Source organism: Amblyraja radiata, chromosome 26 (assembly GCF_010909765.2).
Source record: "Amblyraja radiata isolate CabotCenter1 chromosome 26, sAmbRad1.1.pri, whole genome shotgun sequence".
Classification (NCBI taxonomy): domain Eukaryota; kingdom Metazoa; phylum Chordata; class Chondrichthyes; order Rajiformes; family Rajidae; genus Amblyraja; species Amblyraja radiata.
Genome location: NC_045981.1, coordinates 21,452,315 through 21,473,599, shown reverse-complemented (window position 1 = coordinate 21,473,599; position 21,285 = coordinate 21,452,315). Strand labels below are relative to the sequence as shown.

Here is a 21,285-nt window from a genome sequence, read left to right as displayed (position 1 = left end):
AAACAAACAAGTACAATTAAATCATTAATTTAAAAATATTTCATGTTAACACAACACTTTTGAGTAGGAAATTGTGCACCAAATGCAGCAGCACCTTAACCAAAACAGAAGCATCCATCTGCCTCTGCAGAAGCTGCTCAACCTGCTTAACCCCTCCAGCAGTTTGTTTTGGCTCCAGATTCCAACATCTGCAGGCCGTTGTGTCTGTAGAATTTTATCAATCATTTATCTCTGCAAATAGTTGACAGTTGTATTTGGTTGGTGTCTCCATTCATAGATCACAACTCTATTCACAAGATGGGTGAGGGGGTCAATACATATTGAAATATACTGTATAATGAAAGACCTGGACTGAGTGGATGTGGTGATGATTTTTCCAGTAATGGGAGAGTCTGGAACCACAGGGTACAGCTTTACCTTTAGAATGGAGACGAGGAAGAATTTCTTCAGCCTGTGGGTGATGAATCTGTGGCATTAATTGCCACAGATAACTCTGGACGCCAAGTCATTGGGGAAATTTTAAATAGAGACGGATACTTTCTTGATTAGTAAGGGCGTCAAGAGTTACAGAGAGAAGGCAGGAGAATGGGGTTGGGAGGGAAAAGAAGATCTATCATGATTGAATGTAGGAGTTGACTCGATGGGCCGAATTGCCTAATTCTGTTCTTATCTCTTATCTGAAAACATGGCAAGCAACTGCCAGCACGGAAAAATCTCTAACTACTTTCTCAAAGCTTCCTTAAATAAATTCAACTACTGCACCAACTCATGGGAATCCATGCCTGAAAAACATTCAAACTGCAGCAGGACATATTTGGGAAGGTGCTAACCACTTTCAATTGCTGTTGCCCATTGTAAAGAAAAGCTTGAACAGCAGATGGAGGCAACAACCAATCCAACAACCCTCCCATCTGTCCTATGGTAGAGTCTGTCGATTCATCACCCACCTCGGGACCTGGGCAACTCATGGGTCTGGCATCGAAAATCACACCGATGGTTGACTTTCGTTATATCACACAGTTTCATGGAATTTCTGGGCTTGACTGGGAGTAAGAAGCATGGCCATTCCCCACTGTCTGAAGGTATAGAGGACAAGGATCATGCTCCTTGAATTGGCCCAGAGAAGCTAGCTGCATGTGGAGTGTTTTACAGTGCGGCTCAGGTATCGGACCATCCACTCCCATACCTGCAGGAGCTGCCTGTTCCTTGTAGCCACGCCTGCACTTTGCTCAGGGCCAGCTTGAAGAAAATCAGGTAGCTGGTAATTGCAGCATTGGTGAGGCTGCTCACCCCATCCATCTGATCAAAGACATTCTCCCAGTAGGCTTTGAGAGCTGCTGTCCCAGTGGGGTAGTTTCCATACAGATGTGAGTCCAAGATGTCAATCACCTCCTGGTTAACTGTTGATTCAAACTTCCTGGCAAAAAATGTCGGTCTCGTCATTTGCTGTGAACAAAAATGTAGTAAGTTGAATAAGAAAGGAGTAATGAACATGTTGGAGAAACAGCAACTGTAGATGCTGGTTTATTAAAAAAAGACATTAAGTGCTGGAATAACTTAGCGGGTCAGGCAGCATCTATGGGGAACATGGATGATTCCTTCTTCAGATATCAGGATCCTTCTTCAGACTTCGTTTTTCCATGTTCTCCAGAGATGCCGTCTGACCCGCTTAGTTGCTCCAGCACTTTGCTTTAAATCTATTCCTTCCCTGAAACCACTCGGTTTCACAGGATTTCCAAGATTGTCAGGATCCCTGCAATACCTCTGCTTATCGACATTCTTCCAGAATTCTTTGATTCTTCATCCTGTTCCACTGTAGCGTGTGGGCTAGAATATTTTCAAAATGCGTTTCACCAGCTTGGTTCCAATATTTACCCAGACCCTCTATTCAATGTTCCTTTCAAACACAACTGGGCAAAGACCTCCTTTCTCAAACTCGCACATTGAAGAGTAAAGAGGCAATGGACTGCAAAGTGGATGTGAGGAGAGATATATATATAATCATGCAAGGTGGCACCTAGAGAGGAGATTGTGGTGAGCAGGAGGTGATTGGAGGAAGAAAATGGGAGTGAGAGTAGTTGGGAAGTTATGTCGAAAATTGGTGAGGTAGATTTTTGGATATTGTGGAGAGTTTAGTTTAGATTTTAAGTTAGAGATAGTGTGAAAATAAGTGCGTTGGCCCACCGAGTCCATGCTGACCACAATCATTTGTACACTAGTTCTATCCTACACACAAGGGACAATTTACAGAAGCCAATTAACCGACAAACTTGCAAGTCTTTGGAATATGGGAGGAAACCGAAGCAACTGGAGACAATCCACGAGGTCACAGGGGGAGAATGTACAAGCTCCGTACAGACACCCTTAATCAGGATCGAATACAGGTCTCTGGAGCTGTAAGGCATCACCTCTACCACTGCGCCACTGTGCCGCATCCAGTTGTGGAAGGTCTGTGTATGGAATGGCTGAGAGTGGCCCTGGTGAACCGTTGGTCAAACAATACGATAGAACTGTATCTATCCCAGGAGGGAAATTAATCTGCCAACAGTCATAAAACACAAAATACATGAAACATGAAATTAAAGTGAGGAGTGGAAAGGATTGGGGATGTGCAAAGATTGGGGAAGGGGGGGGGGGGTGGGGGAGGGGAGTCTCAGTCTATCTCATGACAGAAGGGGGAGGAGTTGTACAGTCTGATAGCCACAGGAAAGAAGGATCTCCTGTGGCGTTCTGTCCTGCGACTTGGTGGAACCAGTCTGTTGCTGAAGGTATTCCTCAGGTTGACCAGTGTGCCATGGAGGGGGCGAGCTGTATTGTCCAGGATGCTCCGCAGTTTGAGGAGCATCCTCCCATCCAAGACCATCTCCTATGAATCCAACTCCGCCCCCAGGACGGCACCAGCCTTCCTGATGAGTTTGTTGATCCTATTGGCTTCTGCAGCCCTGCTGCCCCAGCACATGGCAGTGAAGAAGATGGCACTGATTGGTAGAACATCTGCAACATCTTACTGCAGACGTTGAAGGAGCAGAGCCTTCACAAAAAGTACAGATGGCTCTGTCCCTTCTGGTACAGGGCTTCAGCATTCCTGGACCAGTCCAGATTACTGTCCAGGTACACTCCAAGATATTTGTACTCCCTGGTAAACTGCACATCCACACCATTGACGGAGACAGGGAACAGGGGTGTTTCTCTTGGTGACTTTTACCAACTAATTTTCTTACAGTAATCTCCAATTACAGATTTAGTGTCATGGAGTAGTACACGGCCTAGGGCCCATGATGTCTGTGTTGAACATGATGTCAAATTAAACTAATCCCTTATGCCTGATCATGCTCTATATCACTGCATATTCATGTGCCTATGTAAAAGCCTCTGAAACAACTCTATTGTATCTGCTTCCACCGCCACCCATGCATTAAGTGTCTGTCCTAATGCTCTGTATTCATCTGCCACCCTCAGGTCATACAAGATAAGCAACTTTTCCTATCGATATTACAACACACTTTTAATTAGCTTTTTTTAAAGATGTAACACAGTAGCATAATCAATTTTCCAGTGACCAGGTGCGCTTAAAGGAAGCGTGGGAAACAAAACGGAGTGATTTTAAAAACAGTGCGAGTGAGGAGCCCTGTGAGATTATCAAGAATGTGGGAACAGGGGCCTGGTGCGTTTGTGAGCGGCGTGCAAACAGGGTCCCGTAGATTGCTAAGGAGCATTTGATCAGGATCCTGATGAGTTTAAGGACCGTCAGATCATGGTCCTGGTGAGTTTAAAAGGTACTCTTGCTTTCGCTGATTCCATTTTTTTACAGTGAACTCTGTTAACAGAGGTAGAGCCATAGGAGCAAACGCTGGATGCAGGTCAGGTGAATCTGAAGGGATTCTGGGGGAGTCAGATACTAAACTGTTGTGATTTCCAAATAATTGGATAGCATATTGTTGGAATTTTATTCTACCTGCAGAATCTTTACAGGCAAGTTGGTCTGAAGGGCCTGTTTCCATGCTGTATGATTCTATGAAATGGAATGGCTGTACAATTACACCTGCAAAATGCCAGTGAGTCCAGGGAAGTTAGCACGTTTCACAAAGTCCCCTACCTGTTTCAAGGCTGCTCACACGGAGCAGTCTTGTATCCCTTTCATACAGCCGACAGGAACTTCTGGACTTCGGTTCCTGCGGCTGCAACAACTTTCTGGGCGATCTCCGTCTCGCTCCTGAGGTCGTCAGAGCAACAGAGCACTGGAGCCCCGGGGCTGGAGAACGCCAGCTGAGCCGCGGTGCTGGAGAACGGCAGCTGAGCCGCGGGGCTGGAGAACGCCAGCGGAGCCGCGGTGCTGGAGAACGCCAGCTGAGCCTCGGAGGAGCGGAGCGGCAGACCAGCAGCGCGCACCAAGCCAGCTCGGCCGACCGGAAGCACCAACAGACGGCGACGCGTACGAAAGCACCGCCGGGGACGCAGAGGTGGGTTAAAGGCCAGGTTAGAGCTAGCACCACACAGGGTAGCGATTCCTAGCCTTTTCCTCGCCAACGTGCGCTCACTGGCAAACAAAATGGACGAACTCCGGCTAAGGATCACCTCCCACAGCTGGACCAAAGACTGCAACATCCTGATCTTCACGGAAACTTGGCTCAACATCGACGTTCCTGATAGCGCCATCCAGCTAACGGGGCGACATTTACTCCGAGCGGACAGGACAACAGACCAGAGGTGGGGGTCTGTGCATCTATGTAAATAAAGCATGGTGCACGGACTCCACCATCATCGAGAGTCACTGCTCAGCTAACCTTGAGTTCCTCTTGGTCAGATGCAGACCGTTCTAACTGCCCAGAGAGTTTACCTCCACTGTTGTGACTGCAGCCTATATCCCTCCTGATGCTAATGCCAAGCTTGCAATGAAAGAGCTGCATACTGCTATTAGCAAACAAGACTCACAACCCCGAGGCAGCCTTCATTGTTGCGGGTGACTTCAATCACTCCAACCTGAAGACAGTACTCCCCAAATTCCACCAACATGTCTCCTTCGCCACTAGAGTAGACAAGACACTGGACAAAGTCTACACTAACATGGCTGAAGCTTACAAAGCCCCACCTTGGTCAGTCAGATCACCTCTCATTGTTCCTGGTCCCTAAGTACTCCCCACTCATCAGACGGGTTAAACCCACTGTGAGGACAGTTAAAGTCTGGTCAGAGGAAGCGGACTCCACACTTCAGCAGTGTTTTGGAAGCACTGACTGGAAGGCGTTTACAGCCCAGGCCACCCTTGACTCCCACACGGACATTGATTCCTACACATCCTCTGTTCTGGACTTTATAAACTCCACCATCAATAGTGTCACCATATTCCCGAATCAGAAGCCATGGATGAACAGCGAGATCAGGCTACTGCTGAAAGCAAGGGACACAGCTTTCAGGTCAGGCGATGCTCGAGCCTACAGTTCGTCCAGGGCTAACCTGAAGAGGGGCATCAAGAAGGCCAAGCACTGCCATAAGCTCAGGATTGAGGAGCACTTCAACAACAACTCCGACCCCCGACGCATGTGGCAAGGGATCCAGGCCATCACGGACTACAGACCCACCAACACCACCCCCACATCCAGCGACGCCTCCTTCCTTGAGGAGCTTAACCACTTCTATGGCCGCTTCGACAGGGACAATCTAGAGACAGCCATCAAGGCTGTGCTACCTGCCGATCACCAACCCCTCACACTCACCGCCTACGACGTGTACGTGGCACTGAGTAGGACTAATGCACGTAAGGCTGCTGGCCCTGACGGCATCCCCGGGCGCGTCCTCAGGGCCTGTGCTGCGCAGCTGACAGACGTCTGGACTGACATCTTCAACCTGTCACTTGCCCAAGCAGTTGTCCCCACGTGCCTTAAAACCACCTCCATCGTGCCGGTGCCAAAACACTCCACTGCGGCAAGCCTCAACGACTTCCGCCCAGTTGCACTTACTCCCATCATCACCAAGTGCTTCGAGAGGCTGGTCCTGGCACACCTCAAAGGCTGCCTACCCCCCACATTGGAATCCTATCAGTTTGCCTACCGCAAGAATAGGAGTACGGAGGATGCCACCTCAACGGCACTTCACTCCGCCCTCTCCCACCTCGACAAGAGACACTTACGTAAGAATGCTGTTCATCGATTGCAGCTCAGCATTCAACACCATTATACCCTCTAAACTGATCACCAAACTCGGTAACCTGGGCATCGACCCCTCCCTCTGCAACTGGATACTAGACTTTCTAACCAACAGACCCTAGTCTGTTAGGTTAGACAAGCACACCTCTTCAACCCTCACCCTGAACACCGGCGTTCCACAGGGCTGTGTGCTGAGCCCCCTCCTCTACTCCCTCTTCACCTACGATTGCACACCTGTACATGGTACTAACACCATCATCAAGTATGCAGATGATACAACGGTGATTGGCCTCATCAGCAACAACGATGAGTCGGCCTACAGGGAGGAGGTCCAGCTCCTAGCAGCATGGTGCGCTGACAACAACCTGGCCCTTAACTCCAAGAAGACCAAGGAGCTCATTGTAGACTTCAGGAAGTCTAGGGGCGGCACGCACACCCCCATCCACATCAACGGGACGGAGGTGGAACGTGTTTCCAGCTTCAGGTTCCTGGGGGTCAACATCTCCGATTACCTCTCTTGGACCCACAATACCTCAACTCTGGTCAAGAAGGCTCACCAGCGTCTCTTCTTCCTGAGGAGAATGAAGAAGGTCCATCTGTCTCCTCAGATTCTGGTGAACTTCTACCGCTGCACCATCGAGAGCATCCTTACCAACTGTATCACAGTATGGTATGGCAACTGCTCTGTCTCCGACCGGAAAGCACTGCAGAGTGTGGTGAAAATTGCCCAACGCATCACCGGTTCCTCGCTCCTCTCCATTGAGTCTGTCCAAAGCAAGCGTTGTCTGCGAAGGGCGCTCAGCATCGCCAAGGACTGCTCTCACCCCAACCATGGACTGTTTACCCTCCTACCATCCGGGAGGCGCTACATGTCTCTCCGTTGCCGGACCAGCAGGTCCAGGAACAGCTTCTTCCCTGCGGCTGTCACACTACTCAACAACGTACCTCGGTGACTGCCAATCACCCCCCCCCCCCCCCCCCCCCCGCCGGACACTCCTCCCACAGGAAAAACACTGATTGTATGCATGTAAATAGATTTATTTATTGAAATCATATTCTATGTCGCTCTTCCAGGGAGATGCTAACTGCATTTCGTTGTCTCTGTACTGTACACTGACAATGACAATTAAAGTTGAATCTGAAAGTCACACCCAGTGAATGGTGTGAGTATTCTACCTGACCAAGGAGTCAAACTCTCCTTACCTGAAGCCTTATGAAGTCTTGCGGCTTGAAATCATTTGGTGAGCAGCCACACCAGTCCACAATGTGCTTGTACTGGCACTTGCAGCCCAGCTTTCGGTTCCAGTTGGTGACTCGCAGGTTGTTATCCACTAATGTATCGCACATGAAACTGTTTTCCAATACAGTGTGGAAGAAAGACTGCAGAGGAGAGAGGATGAAGAAAATTATTGAGAGCAGAAAAGACTTACCGTAAGCACAGTGGACTCCACGGTTGATGTGCTGAGCCTGAGGCAGTGCAGTGTGTGTCCCTTATGACCCAGGGCAATTCGCTCTGTGAGACCTATGCAATGTGAGAGCATGATTTTCTGGTTGTTTAAGGTGAGAGGAGAAAAGTTTAAGGAGATGTACAGGGCATGTTTTTTTTTACTACAGGAAGTGGTGGGTGCTCAGAATATGATGCCATTTTGTGGCATTTAAGAGGGTTTAAGTTAGGCACATGGATATGCAGGGAATGGAGGGATATGGATCACATGTAGGCAGAAGATTAGATTAAATTGGCGTCATGTTTGACACAAATATGGGTGATCCTGTGCAGAACTGTTCTATGTTCTCTCCCCCAACACTAATCATTCTGAAGCTGGGACCTGGCTCTAAGCATTGTCTGTCCATTCCCTCCACAGATGCTGCCTAAACATCATTAGGGGCCACTTTGAGAGGACATGGGATCTTCTGGATAAACCTGTTACAAAGGGACTAACTCTAAGTTCTCTTCTAAGAAGCCATCGAGTACTTGGTGAGAGAAATGGAAAACTCATCAAACTCAGCTTTTGATGGGCAAAGTAGAGGGTGGTTTACTCTGTATCTAGCCAATTTCAGAACTATTCTGCTACGTTACAGTGACGAGGGGCTTTGCTTGTTATCAATGCTTTGGTGTACCTGCCCTAAGAATATTTAATGGACAGGATGATGTAGAAGAGTTATCACAAACTGCAGATTGGTTTGTGTAAACCGTGCTCCTCAATGAACTGGAACATTGTACGGATTTCACCTGAATCTGAAAGAAAGAATTTGCATAGAATTTTCTAACTGTTTTGGTATCAGTTCTCTCTTCACACATGCTGCATCCCCTGGTGAGTATTTCCGGCATTGCTTTTATATTGTCCATGCCAGTGTTCAATTTCGAGATTACTCCAACTGGATAGGCTGGGGGTGTTTTCTTTTGAATGTAGGAGGCTGAGGAGTGACCTTATTGAAGTATACAAAATCATGAGGGACGTGGATAAATAAAGTGATCGGTAACAGTTTTCCTCAGAGTTGAGGATTCTAAAACTAGCGGAAATAGGCTTAATGTGAGAGGGGACAGACTTAAACAGGACTTCAGGAGCAACTTTTTCACTCTGAAGGTGATCCGTATCTGAGGATGAGCCAGTGGAAGCTATAGAAACTACAGAAGAGGATACAATTACAGCTGTCAAAATACATTTGGAGAAACAAGGAACTGCAAATGCTGATTTACAAAAAAAGAGAAAAAGTACTGGAGCAACAGCAAATCAGGCAGCATCTCTGGAGAACATGGTTAGATGTTTCAGGTTAAAACCCCTCTTCAGACACATTGAGGTCGGCACAAGTTGGGGCAGTTCATTGCTGTATAAATCTACGAGTCTATAACTCCACTCCATCATCTCTATCAGCATGAATCCGAGCTAGGTTAAGCTTGCATATAACTTTTGTTCTATGTACTCTGGGAATATTTGATATGATGGATGGATGAGGTTTTCTCTACAACCAAGCCTGTGCTGTTCATGGCCTGAAAGCCTTTGGCTGTGATATTGCATGTTTGAAAAGGAAAGAACATCATTCCCAAGCAGAAAATAGCCTTGATTAGGAAGGCAGTGAACAGAACACATTTGAAAGTCAGTCAGGTCTCACCTCAGCTGGAAGCAGTGTGTACCAGTAGAACTGTTTCAGTTGTGTGACCAACTCATCCTGCGAGTACACCACATAATCAATAAACTTGTGAGTCAGAGCAAACCAGTCGGAACCGCCGTCCACTATAATGCCCTCTGGAATTTGCCTGTCTCCAAGGCGCCACATGTGATTATCACATTCGTGGAAGAGTCTGTCCAAACCCTGCTTCTTGATAAACCTGTAAATAGTAGGCATTTCACCTGAATTAATGAAGAACTCACATTTATATCAAGCCTTTGGATGTCCCAAAGTGCTCTACAACAAAGAAAAGCCTTTTAGGTGTTGCCATTGTGGCAAAACAGCAGCCAAATTGTACACAATTCCCCAAACAAAGTAAAATGACTCGGGTAACCAGTTCCAATGACATTGGCTGAGTAATGGACATGTCATGAGGAAACATTCTTTGACATTTCTTAGAACTGTGTTATGGCAACTTTTTAAATGTCTACTGAAAAGGCTGACTTTATTTACTCTCACAGTTGACACGTCCAATACCAATTCTTCAGCAGGTACACAAAAATGCTGGAGAAACTCAGCGGGTGCAACAGCGTTTATGGAGCGAAGGAAATAGGCAACGTTTCGGGTCGAAACCCTTCTTCAGACCGGGGGGGGGGGGGTGCGGAGAGAAGAAACACCAATTCTTCAGCGTTGCACTGGTCAGCCTGAATTACATGTAGAAATTATTCAAATTTGCAATGTTGACAGAGGAAAAACATTTACTATTTGTTTTACACAATTGCACTTTCTGTAGTCAATACTATTTGAACAAATCGCTGTCAAGAGCTTTCATAACTGCCTTGTAATGACTGTCATGAACATCACAGTGATATCTTGCAGGCAACCAACACTTTAGGCCAGCTCAGTTGTCCAATATACCTGCTTGTGGTTGTTCAGGAAGGGTGTGGAACTGGTCTGGATGGTCAACGCTTGCACCAGTCTGCGCTGCACATGTCATGGATACCTACTGTGTTTCCATGACAAAATGAGGATCAGAAGCACTACTTGATGGTATGCAGCAACTTAGCTTTTGTAACCCATCTTTCTCCAGCATTCTAACGCTCTCATTGAAGCTTTTCTCTATCAAGCCCCGAACATTTCTTCAAAACCTACCTCACCCAAACCTCAATCCTTCACACAATGCCCATTCCTCCTAAACCCCACTTCTTCCTTCAAAACACACACTCTGGAACCCCAATACTTCACAAAAGCCCTTCCCTTAGAACATAAATTTCTATCATAAAGAATTAGAAGATAGGACAGATCAATGAGCGTCCAAAGTGGTGGTGTAAAAGGGAAGAGCTTGGTTGCCTGCAAGATATCACTGTGATGTTCATGACAGTCATGGCAAGGCTGTTATGAAAGCTCTTGACAGCGATTTGTTCAAATAGTATTGACTACAGAAAGTGCAATCGGTTTGAAACGTTGCCTATTTCCTTCGCTCCATAGATGCTGCTGCACCCGCTGAGTTTCTCCAGCACTTTTGTCTACGTTGGAATACAGTGTGCAGTTCTGGTCACCACACTACAGGAAGGACACAAGTGCAATGGAGAGTGCAGAAAAGATGCACCAACATTTTTCCTGGATGAATGTTTCAGTTGTGAGATACAACTGGATAAACTGGGCATGTCTCTGTGGGAGTGGAGGAGGTAAGGGAGGGACATGAAAGAGGTATACAACATTATGAGGGGACATGGATGGGTGGATTATGAGAACCTTTTACATACACCAGTGGACAAAGAGGTTAGAGAGGATCTTTATTTTTCTTTACCTCGATGGTTCAGGCAAGGTTTGTTTGGCTAATGGATGAGAGAAAATAACGAATAGAGATTGCCAAAGGGTTTCCATCTCCAGCTGGATTGGAGCCCATGTAATGAAGCACTTCTCTAAGGAGGAGTATGAAGTAAGTTCCAGAGTAATTGCCAAGAGCAGTTTTTCCCAGAAAAATCCAGCTTACCAGAAACATATGGAGAAAAACAGCTACTCTTAAGAATAAAGAGGCTGGAAAGGGAAACAGAGAAATGTATACAAGGAAGATACAATGAACCAGAGAAACTGTAGCCTTTCTTTAATATTAGACCATTTATATCATCATGGAAATCTCAGCATCAAAAATATGTCTTCTGTACATGTTTGTGGCAGAAATAAGTGTGTTAAATTTGTAGAGTTCATCTACCCTGCTCCCACACACACTCTAACTCCTCACCTGACCTCGCAGAAACCTTTTGGTGTACAGTTTGACAAGTATCAAGCACCTTCAAGTGTGAATTCAGGCAGTACATTTTAGCAGACTATCGAGCTGACCGTTTCTCTCCCAACATTATATGCAGATGTCAGAATGGGTGGCCTGCTTCATGTCTTGCTTTCTAGTCCCAGTTACATAAATGTTATTGCATCAACTCCACTACTCTCCCAGCTGGGATTAATTGCTTCAGATATAAACATCAATCGCTGGCCACCCACGCATCTATTTAAATCATGGTAAACTCATCACAACCAAACATAATATTCTCTTTGTACAGATGCATAAAGTGAGATCAGAAATAGGCTCGAGTATTATCCACTTTACAAAAGATTAGTCTGTTCCAAAGCATGTCCAAATTCATATGAAGATAAATTGGGTGGACAAAGGTCTGCTGCCATCTACTGACTGCATTGCAGTAAGGATTCATGCCCTCGTGAGAGGAAGAGAGAAAACTTTGATAGTTTCAAGTGGCTTGGTGTTATTAAAGATCCTCAGAGGCAAATGCAGTAAATCTGAATGGAAATGATTTATCTTGTTCCTAGTTGAAGGATTTCCTCTCACTGCATTTCATATTTTAACACAAACCTTTGAGGAATATTTACGATGCCAGGAAAGACTGGAAGAAAACAATTGGGAGAGCAAAGAGGCCATGAAATATCTTTGGCAGTTAAAATTAAAGAGAATCCCAAGTCATTCAATCGGCATATTAGGAGCAAGAGGTTCGCTAAGGAAAGAGTGTGTGCCCTTGGGGACCAAATAGTAATCTATGTATGGAGCCTGGGATTCTAAATGAATACTTGTCTACAGTATATTCATCAAGGAGAAGGTTGTAGAGGATAGTGAGTTCAGGGACAGGTGTGTTGATACACTAGTGCATGCAAGTATTAAAAAGGTGGAGGTGTTGGATGTTTCAGAAAGTCCCACAGGCAACTTTTTAGTGTGCGCGGGAAGTTGCCGGGAAGTCCATTTGATGGTCGTACAGAGTTGTCGCATTGTGGTGCGAGTGCGAGTGTGTGAGTGAGCGTGCATGCGTTCTCCACTCTGACAGTCGCCGCTCCAGTCGACGGTTATTCATGCGAATGCCGGCGAGTTGACAGCCGCCAGCAGTCGCCTGAAAAATTGCCTGTGGCACAGGCCCATAAGGATGGAAAAATCCCATGGGCAGCATGAGATCTACCCTACGGGTAGCATGGACGAATATTGTTGGTATTGGTTTATTGTTGTCATCTCTGGTGAAAAGCTTTGCCCAGTATCCAATCAAATCATACTATTGAATTTGAAATTATTTTCCCATGATAGACTACCAAAAGAAAGAGGCTCAGTTTAAAGTGAGAGGAAGGAGTTTTGAAAAGGATTTGAAGAGTAAGCATTTTTTAAAATACTTAGAGAGTAGTTGATGTCTGGAACACTGCTAGAGGTGGTGGTAAAATCAGACGTAAATACTAGGTTTAAGAGGCATTTATCAGACACGATTAGGCAAGGCATAGATGGATATGGTCCTAATGCGTGCATGTGGGCTTAATGCAGGTGGGCAAAAAGGACAGCGTGGACATGGTGGGGCAACAGGCCTGTTTCTGTGCTGTACAACAATTACATATCTTGCTCTATGGGCTGGTTTATTTGTTGGGTAAATTTGAAATTTATTTGAATGGCATAAGATAATATCCCCATTTATGTGTTACAGTACAGCACCGGAACAGGCCCTTTAGCCCGCTATCTCTGTGCCAACCATAATGCTAACTTAAACTGTGCATCAGCCTGCACAATGACAGAACATTGTGCTGGAAGGAAGGTCATTAATGAAGCAGCCCCACACAATGATAGTTGGGCTCAGGGCACTCTCCTGAGGAACTCCTGTCTGAGTCTGCAACACATTGCAACATAATGGAGGAAAGCAGGCGGAATATTTTACGCCAATTGTTAATTTTGTTCTCCTCTGCTCATCTACACCAGGCTCCTGAGGCCACCCATGAACAATCACAAATGTGCAGCTAAACTCAAGCATGAGAATGGTGGGGTGTCAAGGTCACAAATCCACATTGCTCTATGTGCCATTCACTGTAACAACACAACTTGAAATTAAAAAAATTAAAAATAACGCCCTCCGTAGGCATTTGAATAACCCACCATTCAAACCCACGTCATCCATTCTGCTTTTAACAATCACGTAGCAGCTGTTATCAATGGATGCACGCAGCACAGAGAAGCCATCGCCCATTCACCAGCGTTCAAAGAACATCAAAGCCAGGGCTCTGCTGTTAGATGAGTGGCGAGCTGTTGTTTATCCATTTCAGATATTATAATAATCGGCTTCACTGCTGGAAACTGAGAAATAATCCGGAGTGATTCGGAGTCCCAGACTGTGGGAAAAATCATTGCAACTTATCCACAAATATCTCCTTCAGATGTCATCTCATTCATGTACTCAGCTTCAAAGAATGAATAGCTTCACCCATCATAAGCTTATCAGTGAAGTAGAATTGGAGTAGTATTCATTGGGGTACAACTATGCAGTTATCTATGTTTCCAACCTGCTACAGCTAGTGTAATCTGGAGTGGAGATCATTGTCTCAGTCTTGGTTGACTAAAAGAAACCTTCGACTCTGCAATGCCATTGTTGCTGATCCAATTGGATTGTTTCCGAGGCTGACACGAGAGGGGGGGGGTTAACACGCTCTGGGGATGCAAGAAGATTAATCACAACTTGTAAGCATTAGTCTACATTTCAGTACCTACCTGGCATTATCCCTGCCGTGTGATTTCAGGAAGTTCTTCCCTCTGTACTTGGAGAGGAATCCCACCAGCTCATCATTTGTCCTATGATTTAAAAAATTAACAATTAAAAAAAACTTAGCAAACTTCTCCTCTATATTTCACAGTTATGGAGCTGTCCCACTGTACGAACCAATTCAAGAGCTCTCCTGAGTTTAAAAAAAATCAAACTCGTGGTAAGCACGTAGAATGTACGTTGTGGGTACGTCGGAGCTTGGGACGTCTCTTGGCGACTCGTAACGCTAACAGCAGGTACTCGGGAAACGCCGTAAGCTCGTGAAGACTCGTGAAGATTTTTCAACATGGTGAAAATGTCCACGAGAGCCCCGAGTATCCACGAGCAGCTATTACCGTAATTCTCAGAGTTTGAATCTGGGAAACTCGGGAGAACTCTTGAATTAGCTCGTACAGTGGGACAGCCCCATTAGTACCTGTCAGATTCTTTGAAATCTGTGCTGTTCTGACTGTTCAATTTCATTTCAGGCTGCAGAATTTCTTCTTTGAAAACCTTAATGTTGGGGACTTGAACATTTTCCATGTTGGTTAGAATCTATCCTCTCTGGAGCAAGTACTAATGCAGTTTACATATAATGCAAACTCTCTCTCTCCTGCACCATCACACACTCCAAGGGCAGGTGTACAACAAATTAGATAGAGCAAATTCCCCTTTGCACGTTCAGGATACATTCTCAAGCAGGTACAAAGCAGTTGAGGTGCATAATTATGGGGTGAAGGACCTGTTTCAGTGCTGTACCTTTCGATAATAAAGCTCCCTTTACAGTGCTTCATCAAATATTCCCAGGGCAGCTGTAACGCAGGTGAGATACAAAGCTTTGCACCTTCTAACAAAGTTCACACATTGCCTTTCAGTGTAGTTGTGCTGTTTTTCAATTTCTTACACCAGCCATCCTGCATGGGGTTACCATTTTAGAGAGGAGTTGAGAAATAAAGGAACTTGCGTTATTTGAGCCTGATCAATTTTGCAGAAGTAGCAAAAGTCTTAATGTCTGGTCACCGAGCTACTAGGAGTGCGACTGTATATTGCATGAAATAGGAACTGTTAATTACAGCAAATAGGGATAGGAAATGAGCAATAAATGCCGTTAGAAGTATCCGTTAGAAGGGTAGGGGAGGAAGGAAATAAAAAAGAATGTTTAGGAGAGATATGGTGGGAAGAGATTGAGTAGAGGAAGGGCATGTACAGCAATAATAGTGCAGTATTTTTGAATGGATCATTGGAAGATATTCTGCCGTTAAACATATGCCGTACAAAGATAAAACATTTGCATGTGAAACACCAGTAAAAATAACTTTGAATTAGAAACATTGAAAAATAGGTGCAAGAGTAGGCCATTCAGCCCTTCGAGCAGGCACTGCCATTCGATATGATGATGGCTGATCATCTAAAATCAGTGCCCGTTCCTGCTTTTTCTCCCATATACCTTGATTCCTTTAGCCCCAAGAGCTAACTCTAACTCTCTTTTGAAAACATCCAGTGAATTGGCCTCCACTGCCTTCATTGGCAGAGAATTCCAGTTTCACAGGCGAGTAAGTTTATCCTCATCTCAGTCTTAAATGGTCTACCCTTTATTCTTAAACTATGACCCCTGGTTCTGGACTCCTCCAACATCGGGAACATTGTTCCTGCATCTAGCCTATGCAATCCTTTTAGAATTTTCTGTTTCTATAAGATCCCCTCTTACCCATCTAAATTCTAATGAATACAAGCCCAGTCGACCCATTCTTTCATCATATGTCAGTCCTACCACCCTGGGAATTTACCTGGTGAACCTACTCTGCACTCCCTCAATAGCAATAATGTACTTCCTCAAATTAGGAGGCCAAAATTGCACACACTACTCCAAGTGCGGTCTCACCAGGACCCTGTATGGCTGCAGAAGGACCTCCTTACTCCTAAACTCAAATCCTCTTGCAATGAAGGCCAACATGCCATTAGCTTACTTCACTGCCTGCTGTACCTGCATGCTTACTTTCAGTGTACAAGCACACCCAGGTCTCTTTGCACCTCCACTTTTCCTAGTCTGACACCATTCAGATAATAATCTGCCTTCCTGTTCTTGCCACCAAAGTGGATAACCTCACATTTATCCACAACATGCTGCATCTGCCATGCATCTACCCACTCACCTAACCTATCCAAGTCTTCCTGCAGCCTCATATCATCCACATCGCAGCTAACACTGCCACTCAGCTTTGTGTCATCTGCAAACTTGGAGATGTCCCATTTAATTCCCTCGTCTAAATTGTTAATATATATTGTAAATAACTGAGGTCCCAGCACCGAGCCTTGCGGCACCCCATTAGTCACTGCCTGCCATTCTGAAAAAGGACCCGTTAATTCCTACTCTTCGCTTCCTGTCTGCCAACCAGTTCTCTATCCATGTCAATATCCTACCCCCAATACCATGTGTTCTAATTTTGCACACTGATCTCTTGTGTGGGACCTTGTCAAAGGCTTTTTGAAAGTCCAGATACACCACATCCACTGGCTCTGCCTTATCCATTTTACTTGTTACGTCCTCAAAAAATTCCAGAAGATTGGTCAAGCATGATTTCTCCATCGTAAATCCATGCAGACTTTGACCGATCCTGTCACTGCTTTCCAAATGCGCTGCTATAACATCTTTAACAATCGACTCAAGCATCTTCCCCACCACCGATGTAAGGCTAACTGGTCTATAATTTCCCGTTTTCTCCCTCCCTACTTTCTTAAACAGTGGGGTTACATTGGCTTCCCTCCAGTCCACAGGAACCGATTCAGAGTCAAGAGAGCATTGGAAAATGATTACCAATGCATCCGCAATTTCTAGGGCCATCTCCTTGAGTACTCTGGGATGCAGACCATCAGGCCCTGGGGATTTATCTGCTTTCAGTCCCAATAGTTTACCCAACTCCATTTCCTGACTGTGGATTACCTTCAGTTCCTCCCTCCCTCGGTCCCCAAGTATTTCTGGGAGAATGTTTATGTCTTCCTTGGTGAAGACAGAACCAAAGTACTCGTTTAACTGTTCTGCCATTTCCTTGTTTCCCATTTTAAATCCACCTGTCTCTGATTGTAAGGGACCTACAATTGTCTTCACTAATCTTTTCCTCTTTACATAACTAAAGAAGCTTTAAGTCAGATTTTATATACCCCGCAAGCATTCTTTCATGCTCTTTCCCTCTTAATTAACCCATTTGTCCTCCTCTGTTGTTCTAACGCACGGATAAAAATTTACATTATTTGACAATTAAGATACATTTTATGTCTGTACAATTTGCTGTCCAAAGGAATACTAGAAATTCAGAAATCCATTTTTCTTATTTTTTAAGAAAACAATGGGCAATGTACACAAAGTTAATATCGTGGTCTCCCAGCACCAAAAAGATTTGATTTCAGAACTCATATAACTAATGTTCCATAGTATAAGATTATATCAAAGTGAAGATGTTCCATTCTACATTGATATAGGTCCTCCACAGGTTATGACAGGGTCTATTCCCGAGAACTGTTGGTTACACAAATAGTTCACGTTGAAAATGTAGCCACCGGCAGTATATTTGAATAAAAACATAGACCACTCCAGGGCAATCTGTAGTTAAACCTGGGAATTTCAGATCATTCAGATTTCTCTGCAAGGTGCAATGACTCAAGAGTGTTTTATTGTCATATGTCCCAAATAGAACAATGAATTTCTTACTTGCAGCAGCACAACAGAATATGTAACCATAGTACACAGTAAACAATATAATAAATGAGAGAAAACAATGGTAAGTGTGTATATACACACACATACTCACAAATACACATATATACAGATCATATATATTACACACACACACTCGCACACATACGTACACACAAAAAACAAACAATAATTGCAATAATAACACTAGGGCCACAAACCAAGTTCCAACATTGCAGAAGATACCTACAATAGCCCTGCAGGAACCAGCAAGTCCATCCCTCTGGACATATGTACAAACTGTCTACATGTCAGATGGTCATAATCTGGGGAGGACCTGTATTATTCAGGTCACAACTAAAGAGAGATTCAAGGAAATCTACAAAAATCATGGGGAAATCCATTTGTTGTTTGGAATCATATCAAGCACAATGGAAGATGGGGTGGTTGGTCTTCACCACAGGACGTCTTTGTGGGTGCTCCTCAGGGTGGTGTCCTAGGCCCAACCATCTTCAACTTTTATATCTATGACCTTCTTTCAGTCGTAAGGTCAGAAATAGGGTTGTTTGCGGATGTTTGCACAATGTGCAGTACCATTTGCAGCTCTTCAGGTAATGAAGCACAAAAAAAAAGCAGCAAGACCTGAACTATATGCGAGCATGGGGTGTTAAGTAGCAAGTAACATTGATGCCACATACTGTAAGTGCTAGGCAATGACGACATCCAACAGAAGAAAACGCAGCTCTCTCCCACTGACATTTAATGGAATTATTATCACCAAATCCTCCACTATCAATATCCTGTGGACTACCATTAACCAGAAACTGACTTGGAGTAGGAGTAGCCATGTACACAATGTGCCCTCAGTAGCAAGTCAGAAGCTGGGAACAACACCTCTCCTAACTCCTCAAACCTGTTTAACATTCACAAGGTTTAAGTCAGTAGCGCAGGGGTCGGCAACCTATGGCCCACGGGCCAGATCCGGCCCGTAACCCAAAATCATCCGGCCCGCAGGTGCATTTTTTCCCCCATCATCTACACTTCTTTGGACTGTTTAATACTGTTGGCCAGCAATTGCTATGAGCAAGACTTGTTTAATGCTCATAGCAATCCTGTTTTCTGATACAAAAAAATCAGAACGGATATAATTTCACGAACTGGGCAAAGAGTTAGTTGATTTGGTGGGCGCGGTTCCACTGATGTAAAAGTGCTGTTGCAGTTGCAGTGGCTGCGGTGCCTGGTGCTGTGCGGGTCCCGGAAGGGGGAAAGAGAGGGTAACAAAGGGTCTGCATGACGTTTATTAGAGAGGGGTGTGGGTAGTTTCAATACCAGTGTCTCAAACTAACTGCTACGTTCAGTAGACATAATATAGGTTAAATATATAAATATGTCAAAGTTTAGTTAGTATGTATTATTATATCCTCCATTTATTAACTATTGTGACAGATGTGGCCCGCCATCTGCTCAGAGACATGGGTCCTGGCCCCTATGAGAACAAGGTTGTCGATCCCTGCAGTAGCGCCATGGAATACTCTCCATTTGTCTGGATGGGTGCGGTTTCAACACTCAGGATGCTGGACACCATACAGACATAACGGCCCATGTGATAAGCACCCCACCCATAACCATTCACGTACTCCACCACCGACGCGACAGTATACCATGCAGCACCTCACCAAGGCTCCTTAGACAGCATCTTCCAAACCTACAACCTCTACCAGCTACAGGGCAAAAAAAAAAAAAGCATGGAAACATCACCGCCTGACAGTTGAACCCTAAGCAGCGCAACTTCCCGATTTGAAAATATACCATCGTTCCTTCACCACCACCGGGTCATAGTCCTGGAACTCCCTAACAATACCCAATCTCAGGAGCGTCAGCAGTTCAGGAGGAAAGGTCACCACCACCTTCTCAGGGGCAATAAGGAATGGGCAATTAAATGTTGGCTCAGCTTATGAAACCCACATCCCTTGAATGAATATAAGACATCTGTTCCAAGAGCTTCAAAACACTAGAGTTGGAATATTTATTTTGCGTTTCAACAAAATTGGAGCACTGGAATACTAATTTGACATCAGGTGAAACAAGGAGGCGCCTCAGAGGCTGTTGCAGGATTCACCTTCTGCTCTCTGAAATCACAAATGACATGGTCCACAAACGTTTAGGGCGCCTCTGAGCCTAGACCTTGCAGCACCGCGACATTTATCAATACTCTTTGCTGCTGCAGTCTGGATCCACCTTTCCTGGGATATAACGAGGGAATTAGGACCATCAACCTCATTTCTGATTAGTAAATAAATTAAAAGCATTAGCTGGGTTCGAAAGAAAATAGCAATGAGAGCAGAGATAGCTGTGTGGCAGAAGGCTTCCTGCTGGTATTATATCCTGGCAGATCTTTAACCGACCTGTACAATATGTCAGTGCTGCAATGACAGTGTCTAAACTAGGGCCAGGGTCCGAGTGGATCCTAATACGATCGTAATAATAGTTCTAAAACAAATGAAAGATAGTAAGCTAATGGCTGTAAATATTTTTTTACTCATTACAGATGAAGGGTAAATGGCAAGATGCCAATTAAATAAACCAGTTCAAAGAAATAAGAAATGTGTGATAAAATACTGGAACAGCAAGTCATATTACTGTTGTGGGTGATGCAATTATGTATTCCTTGCAAATCCAACTTGGACATGGCAATAGGTGCTGTGACATGGCTACAAGATGTCAGTACTGGGAGCAAATTATACCAAGTTTTAAAGTCTGCAGAGAACGTAGGAAAAATAGTGCCGGGTAAAGACCTTTCGGCACCTTCCGTCCCCATCCATCAGTCGTATTTTTTCATAAAAAACAAAGTGCTGGAGTAACTCAACAGATCAGACAGCATCTCTGGAGAACATGGATAGGTAACATTTCGGGCCAGGACCCTACTTCAGGCTGAATTCTTCAATCCTTACCTCAAATTTTCTATCTTTTTATGCCTGGCCTTTGTCCAACCATCCCAAACAAATACTAATTTATCCACCTCGCTTTGTCCAGCCCCTCCTCTCGCCCTCTCTTCCTCCCCCTCCACCACAATCAGTCTGAAGAAGGGTCCTGAGCTGAAATGTTACCTATCCATGTTCTTCCGAGATGCTGCCTGACCCAGAGTTACTCAGCATTTGTAGTTCCTTGTTTCTTCATATTTTTCCATCTTGTTCAGTTGCATGTTGATTCATGCAGGGGCAGTCTTCCAAGTCCACTACAAACATGTTCACTGTACGTCTCTAGTCTGGCAGACTAACTCCCAATTTGAGCAAT

The 21,285-nt window shown here is 44.8% G+C and overlaps 1 protein-coding gene across 1 annotated transcript in view; it reads right to left on the bottom strand.

Moving 5' to 3' along the window:
* Positions 1-21,285, bottom strand: part of xylt2 (xylosyltransferase 2) — an 83,121-nt gene that overhangs the window by 8,732 nt on the left and 53,104 nt on the right. Inside the window, exons 5-8 of the mRNA XM_033044468.1 lie at positions 14,270-14,350; positions 9,253-9,469; positions 7,345-7,521; positions 1,187-1,446 (exon numbers count right to left, since the gene is read on the bottom strand). Of these exons, the coding sequence (XP_032900359.1) occupies positions 1,187-1,446; positions 7,345-7,521; positions 9,253-9,469; positions 14,270-14,350 (735 nt within the window). The remainder of the gene's footprint in view (positions 1-1,186; positions 1,447-7,344; positions 7,522-9,252; positions 9,470-14,269; positions 14,351-21,285) is intronic.